General features: G+C 37.4%; 1 protein-coding gene and 1 long non-coding RNA gene across 2 annotated transcripts; both read left to right on the top strand.

Annotated features, from left to right (window-relative positions):
• Positions 1–1804: 1804 nt before the first annotated feature.
• LOC116177204 lies at positions 1805–2863 on the top strand. The gene is made up of 3 exons (XM_031496105.1): positions 1805–1994; positions 2045–2147; positions 2200–2863. Exons 1-3 carry the CDS (start codon positions 1916–1918, stop codon positions 2348–2350), a joined length of 333 nt encoding a protein of 110 aa, XP_031351965.1. The 5' UTR covers positions 1805–1915; the 3' UTR covers positions 2351–2863.
• A 2988-nt stretch (positions 2864–5851) lies between these two features.
• On the top strand, positions 5852–6610 carry LOC116176882. Its single transcript, XR_004146539.1, has 3 exons — positions 5852–5935; positions 5990–6413; positions 6472–6610. It is a non-coding gene; the product is annotated as an uncharacterized LOC116176882 (long non-coding RNA).
• Positions 6611–7765: the final 1155 nt, after the last annotated feature.

Raw genomic sequence — 7765 nt, 5'->3', positions numbered from 1 at the left:
TTTCGTACCTCTTTCTTGACTTTGTGGGGAGCGAATATTGCACTACGGCGGCCACAGCTTCGGCTACATTATAACAACGTCTCGCGTACTCTTCTTCACTGATACCTGCTTTTGTACCTAGTTCTAAAGACTGTATAGTTGAAAAGTACAAAGCATAAACTGCAATCTGCACTAAAAATGACACTGATTGTTTTAATTATTTTGAAATCTCTATGGAAACAACTAAATAAAGTGATTTTAGCATGCGTGATTAGGTATCAAAATTTCACACATATGAATAATTTAATTTGGAACAGTTATCTGCATGTTGCGGTTTCAGGTAAAATTTTATACATAATACGTGCGCGTCCTCGTACTTTTCAATAAGCCTCCGCGTCATGTAAACGACCACTTTCATGACTTATTATGTAAATAACTATTAGCTGCATCCTGTAGCCCTGATTAGAATCCGGACTTACTTTGAATAACTCTATCATTACAACGAATTAGCCGCCCGGGTAACAGCAACACCACATTCCAATTTCGGGAAATAAAACCACGAACAACGTTTATTTGACGCCATTCTGTTTTGACAGCGACAACCAATGGTGGTGTCTCCGTGCCCAGCACCGGCTCCGATTCAAGGATCCATATACAAGAAGTTGCAATATTTTTCCTTAATTAAATAGGCTTTAAATTATTACGAATTTTGATCTCTGGCCGGCCGACTGAAGATCATCCACCATCTGACTGGCAACCGCCCAGTCATTCTCAATGGGAATGAAGGGCGCTACCTCTGACGCGGTGGTGGCGTCGGGAAAGTGATCATCTCTCAGTACCTTGGCTGTCTCTGAGAGGTTGTCCGTGTAGGAATCATTCTGTCGTCTGAGGCTAGCTAGGTAATAAAATGAACTTTTTGTTAGAATTTTATTTAGACGGGATACAGAGGAGGTGGATTCTAGAGCTGCAAAAACTCTTCCATGTCTCACTCTGGCGCCTTCTAATATCCTTCTTGTACGTGTAGCCTTAGGTTTACCTTATAGGTTTCCCAATCGGCTGTAGCTTTGCTCTTCTTTACCTTATTGAACAATTTGCCCAACCGATTTTGCTGCTTCTCCAGCGCCCTACACCATCAGGGATGGTTATAGGGCGTCTTGGCGGTCCTCACTCAGAGGACATGCCTGTTCAAATGACTCCATAGTGGAGTTGATTAAAAGATCTACTTCGTTCGGTCAGCAGGGTCCGAGAGGCGTCCCCCGAAGGGGTGTTTAAGTTTTTCTCCAAGGAGATGTTTATAAAGGGGTATATCCGTTGCCTTTGGGTTGCGATAACCCTTCTAGAGGGCTCCCTTGGAGATAATGTCAAATGAAATTAATCTATGATCTGACATAGTCGCTTCTGGAGTGACTTGCCAGTTCGTCATGTGGTCAGACCTCCCGTCTTAAGCGAAAGTAGTGTGTTGCCGCCACTTCAGGTAACTCAACTACCAGGATCCATTCATCCGCTATTACGGGTCGCCTCACACGGCACAAACACGAGGGTGATGTCTTTAGTCTGGATTCTCACTTGGAGCCGTGATACGCCGGGTCGGGCCTGACGTTCCGCTCGTTACGAAAATAGTGCTTTTCCCAACTGGTTGCACAAATAGCTATTACGAAACCTGATATCGAATTTTAATGTCCCTTGAACATAAAATACCTTATCACGGTTTTCAATAGTCGTGGTTGCAAAAGAAATAGATTAAATACTCTTGCATGTTATCACCTTCGTGATTAATGATGTATGACTCGATTATTACTTGAAAAAGGATATATATTTTGGAAAAACCCAAGCCTTCACTTTCGACGCATTTCGCCTGATAAATAGTAATGATTATTGTCCTCGATCTTTAAAATATATATAAACGCTAACGCTTCGTACCAAGACGAAGACAACAATGGAGACACACACAGTGTACGTTTTCAGTTTTGCTATTGTGACGCTGCTCGTCTTGGAAACTTCTGCCGATTCCTTCGGTAAGCCATTCCAATACACTTTTCAATTTTAACCGCACTTCTTGACGTAGTATGCGATTTAAATAAAAGTTATCAAGAGAATAAGTGCAATATCTGCTTCTGCACGGGAGATCGCACCACTGGATCGGAGTTTGGTTGTACCAGAATGTTCTGGTAGGTAACTACTAAAGAATATTTCTGGTTATTTCCCTGTGTGCTGTTTTAGCGACGACGTGGAGAACAATATGCTTAAAAATTGCGATCCTACCGTCCCGTCTCCGTACAGAAATTGTTGGTGTATTCGAGAAGTGGGCACAGTCTGTGAGATTCCAAAACGAAATTTGATGTACTTACATCAGCTACAATTTAAGCTATAGATACCGAAACGTATCAAGCACCAATTACTTCTGTACAGCACTCAATTATTAAACTCTGAATTGATTGTCTTCCAACACACACTACATCTAAAGCCTACCACGAATTATTATATCTAACAGTCATAGCAGGTATAAATTCAACTACTAGTCACCTATACATGTTTTCGTACGCTTTTCTGCAAACCCCCCCAGCTTCCTTTGTGGAGGTATTAAGAACCTGACACCTTAATTCGATCTATAAGTATTAAAATTAATGCAAATTAGGTACCAATTTGGTATTATACGATATTGTTGCTAATGCATTATACATTCTTATCTACCCTCTCAATATAAATTTGCCTCATCCAGAGCTATTTCGCGATACATCTTTATGATTATTATGAACGTACTTAGCATAACTTAGACGTGGTATCATATCATTTTTAAGTAAACGAATACCAACATGTGCTTGTGAAATATTTATTACCTGCAGGTCGTGTTCTGCACAAAATAAAAAGTAATTTCTCAATCATATTTTAGTAATTTTATTGTTTCGCCTGCCTGTAAAGTAGGATAGTTGATTGTATTCGGAATATAAAGTTACTTATTTATTGGGATGCAATTTATAAGACTGCATGCATAATGGTGCGTGGTGTGTTGAACGGTCGTATCTGCTACTTTGGGCCAGACAAGTACGTCTGATGAACTTTCGCAGATACGTATACACCATATATTTGGATTAAGATGGAAGTAAATAGTTTGCCGATTATGCAGTGGCGTTAGCATTCTTGACGCGTATTAAAAATAAAAACATATTCACATCACATTACTTATTAAAGTGGAGAAGACCATCTTTTAAGATACTGACCAGCGTTTACTTCGGAGTAACAAGAAGTTGTCTTATAAGTATGAAAATAGTGACTAGGTACCTTAAAAAAGAACGAAATCAAGAGAACGTCGCCCTGCCAAAACATATTATGACCACCCTAGAATATTCGCGAAGTCTGCATTTTGCGACGTTCCAAGAGAGTGATTCAAGAAACTTTGAGCTGGAGCGGAGTACTCCGATTACAATTATACCGTAAAAATAACGGACGTCACAGTTTACTGCCGAGGGTTTATCTACAATTTCACGTTAAATCCAATATATGCCATAAAACATGTAGTAAGGGCACAGTGTGCACCATAACCCAAACAGTGAATAGTTGAATACCAAGAATTTGAAGCGGGTATCTGCTTTTATGTACTCCTATTATACAAATTAACACGCTTTTTCGACCCATATATGTATGATTTTGATCTAGTCTGCTCGACTTTTTCCCACTGCGTAATGCGTATTCCTTTTTCTTCCAAATCCAAATAGTTTCCCCTATGCGCTGATCTCGTCCCAGTGTTCTCGGCGTCATTCATTTCAAATCTGCCACTTTTTTACTACTGCGTCGTAGTTCTACAACTATCCTCTCTTCTCGATACGACCTATAGCCATCTGAGATTTTGTGCACTACTTATGAATAATTGTATTATTACCGTTTCTCCAAATTTATAGACGTCTCTGTTCATTATTACCTCTTTTCTTTTCCACACTCTCTCCGTTTTTTTTTCCTCCAAGTAGGCCTTATTATTGTGTTATGCTGTATAACTTTGTCTTCATGGATATAAAAGAAAAAGTTTACAACTCTCTTCCACAATACCTAAAAGATTGTGATAGAAGTCCACGTACATATAGACAACTTCAGAACTGGATATTAGAAAACACATCTCTGGAATCTCTCATAAAAATTATTAAATAATAACATCCTTCTCATTACACTTTGTCAAAAGTGAAATTTAAACTTAAAAAAAATCAAATTAATCCTTAACACAACTGCAGCTAGACCATCTTTATATTCATTTTCTTACAGATTGTAACTTTTAAACCAAAGTTTATGTTGAATTTATACTACCATCGAAGAGCAGCATAACTCGTTTGTGCTGGGCCATTTCCCCTAATTACAATGTTACTATACTACTTATCCAATTAGAATTATTTTTTTTTGTTTTTGTTCTGTAGTATGGAATTTACAAACTTTTTGTGTTAATAAGAATAAAGAAACTTATTTATTTATTATTTATGTTTTTACCACCACCTTCCTGCACATCTATCTCCCTTCAATAATAATAGCTTTATTCCTTCGGCGCTGTCATTTGCTATCAACAGTCTCAGGAAGGTGACATCCTTGATTTTTCTAACCCCATCATTTCTCCCACTGAAAGTTTGATTCTCAAGTATTCTTTGTCATTAATTTGCATAATAGGTACTCGGTATCTTAGTATTCAAACCCAGGCCCACCTTAACTGCTAATTAACACTTTTTTTTATTACTCCCGTAGTTCTTTTTTAGATGGTGACATGATATGACGTCATCCGCTTACGCCAGATTTTAATGACTCTTGAGGTTTTTTATCGGTTTATTCTCAGAAATCACCCTTATTAAGACGGGATAAACCAATATAACTTGAGCACAACTCTGCAGATAAAGGTCATTTTTTTAAACCGAAGTAGCTTAGTAAAAGTTTGGTTATAATAAGGTAGTAGCAACTACTATTTATCGATGCCGGGTACGTTACGCTAATAATCCCCCCAGGTATGATCATGAAATTGATAGAAATGGATAGAGGACACCTTAATAACACGTTTAGATTAAAAAAATTTGCGGAAGAGGGCCTAAATTTTCCACAATCTTAATTAAAAGTTCACCTCATTTTCTGGAAATCTGGTGTTATTTTACGTATATTTTGTAATTCTTAAGTTGGTGAAACTGAAAAATTTTATGTGACAGCTCTTTTTCCCCTAATAAACAAAGGTGACAGTAAATTTTTGTAGGAGGTTATGTTAACTTCTTCGTCTACTAAAATGAAATATGTTGGGTTTAACGTGTATATTAAGAGAATGTAATAAAAGTAGTACAACATATATAATATATGTAACCTAAATTTAGCCACACAATAATATTTGTATACATATAAGGATGGTAAGGCGATGTAATCCCTGCGCCAGCTAGCTCTGGGCGGGGTCGTAAAATAATATATTTTAAGGGCGCCAAATTCTACAGCCAGTGAAGTGACGTCCTTAGAATTATCAGGACGCGCTGGCCTAACTACCTTTATAATAAACTGCTGTTTAACGGGGTATATAAGTAATTTTATTGTAGTGCATAAGCGAGCGAGGTAAGAGGTGATAATGATAAGATGTGACAACCCAAATGACGAATTAATGACTTGATTTATGACAATGACTAAGTAATTACTAATTAACAATTAAATCAATCAACTTCAACTTGGCAGCGAACACAAGTGGGTGGACAAAGCTTTACCTAAGGCGGGTGTAACGTAAGCTTACTTTACAGCGTCTTATTATAACTACTAACTCGTAGTTCAAGGGGGTAATAGTCGGTCTAACAAATAAAATGATGGAAGTGACCGGTAATTTGTTGACGCTTTTACAGTGGTAAGTATAAACCTTAAGAATTTATTGAACGTAATTATGAAATTATACAAGATGGATAGTGATGTGCCATGCCTCTCTTACTCTTACCCCTGCTCAGAGATTCTATTTACACGTATTCCGGTGAGTACATAAATGGTTCTTCAAAGTGTGTAAAGCTATTTTCTTTTTCCCCAGAGCTGGAACCAGCGATGGTATCGATGAATACGGAGTAGATAAATGTTGACAGGGAAGATGTTCGGGTCTTAACGAAAAACAAAACGGGTATGCGAATCTGGTTACTAAATTTGTCATAAAACTGGTAGCATAAAACTTGGATCAAAAGCTAAAATAGAATCTGTAAGATTACTGTGATTATGAGATTAATACTAACCCAGAAGGATCTGGCTTTTGCTCTTAAGTAAACTAAATAATTGTACTAATATTATGATGTATATAGTTACAACGGCTGTATCATCCAAAGCTACCTAAAATTATTAACGATTAAGTAATTTTTAGCGTGGCGACCACACCCTTACCAGCTGAATCTTCTAAATCCCAAAATAATGAGAATTTTCAAGGGCTATGCTAACAACACTACTAAAGAGCCTCTTGAAATAACGTAAGTAGCTTACTTAATCCGTAACAATAACGATAATTAACTATGTAATTATTTGTAGCAACTACCACGATGAAGATTAGCTTCAAAAGTGTCCAAAATTGGTCAAGGTAAAGTATATCACAATCAGAAGAATGTGACCTGATAACCCCCCACAAGATAGATGTTTAAATTTTGAATTTCGCGGAAATATATGCAACCCAAATTACATGCTGTTAATGAAATTGAATGTTACATATACAATACAATTTTAGGTTTTGTTTGACTTAAACACCAAATAAGCGACACTTCCATGTGACTGACATTTTAATAACACCACTTTTTGAAGCTTATACAGTCTAAACTTGAATGCATTAGGGAAGAAGGATGTCGTAGAGAAGGTTGCATGTGGCAAAAATTTCTTGGTATCGATCACCGAGAGGGGAAACCCGGACACTTCCTGCATGTTTCATATGAATCGACGCTTAGCATCCACCGCCTAATACGGTCGAGAGGGGAAGGAACATCTCTCGCATTTTCCATGGATCGCAGCTACGTTAGCGATCGCTGCTTAACTTGGAACGCCTTTTTCGTATCGATCGCCGCTTAGCATCCACCGCCTAATACGGTCGAGAGGGGAAGGAACATCATCGCATTTTCCATGGATCGCTGCTTAGCAATGTAGGATGTAGAGAACTACTTACTGCTATTATGGTATAATTAAAAACATTGTATATCATTGTTTAAAGTTAATTAAATCGTGGAAAAATAACATAACCTCTTAAGAAACTAACTAAAGTTGGCACTCAGGAATGTTAAGAACACCCAGTACCAACTGAAAAACAATCATGAAATTTGGGGTAATGTAACCTCACTTACGACGAAATGAAGTGAACTTTGAATGAAGATTGTGGAATAGACGGTGGGGTAGTACATGGAATGCACTATAGCAATAGTGTATAAGTGGTTCCATATTAGCACCTAAAGGCGATGAAGTGTACTGTGGAGAATCACAGATTCGTAAGAAAAGGAATGTTGCTAATATATTTTTTAAATGTTGAATGGGTGTTATTTGTTCTTTTTCGCTTTTAAGGTAATAAATGGTAAATGACTATCAGCTCCTCGACGTGTGTTCCTTTTTTACGGCTGCTAGATTTTCCATTCAATGAAAAATCACATTAACTCCACTCCCTCTACTAACTGAAAACTGACGAAAAGGCCCGCCTTACGTGATAGCCAGATAATTCAATTAAGAACATTTCCATCGCTACATTTTACATCTGAAAATATTTCGTTCCGGCGTAAGAAATTATGGCTACAAATATTAAAATTGAAATTATGGTCGTTTCCTTCGCAGTTAAGTTTTAAATAACTGG

The sequence above is a fragment of the Photinus pyralis genome, unplaced genomic scaffold (genome assembly GCF_008802855.1).
Source record: "Photinus pyralis isolate 1611_PpyrPB1 unplaced genomic scaffold, Ppyr1.3 Ppyr1.4_LG7, whole genome shotgun sequence".
Lineage (NCBI taxonomy): Eukaryota > Metazoa > Arthropoda > Insecta > Coleoptera > Lampyridae > Photinus > Photinus pyralis.
Note: the sequence above shows the minus strand (reverse complement) of the source record. Positions and strands in the feature narration are given on the sequence as shown.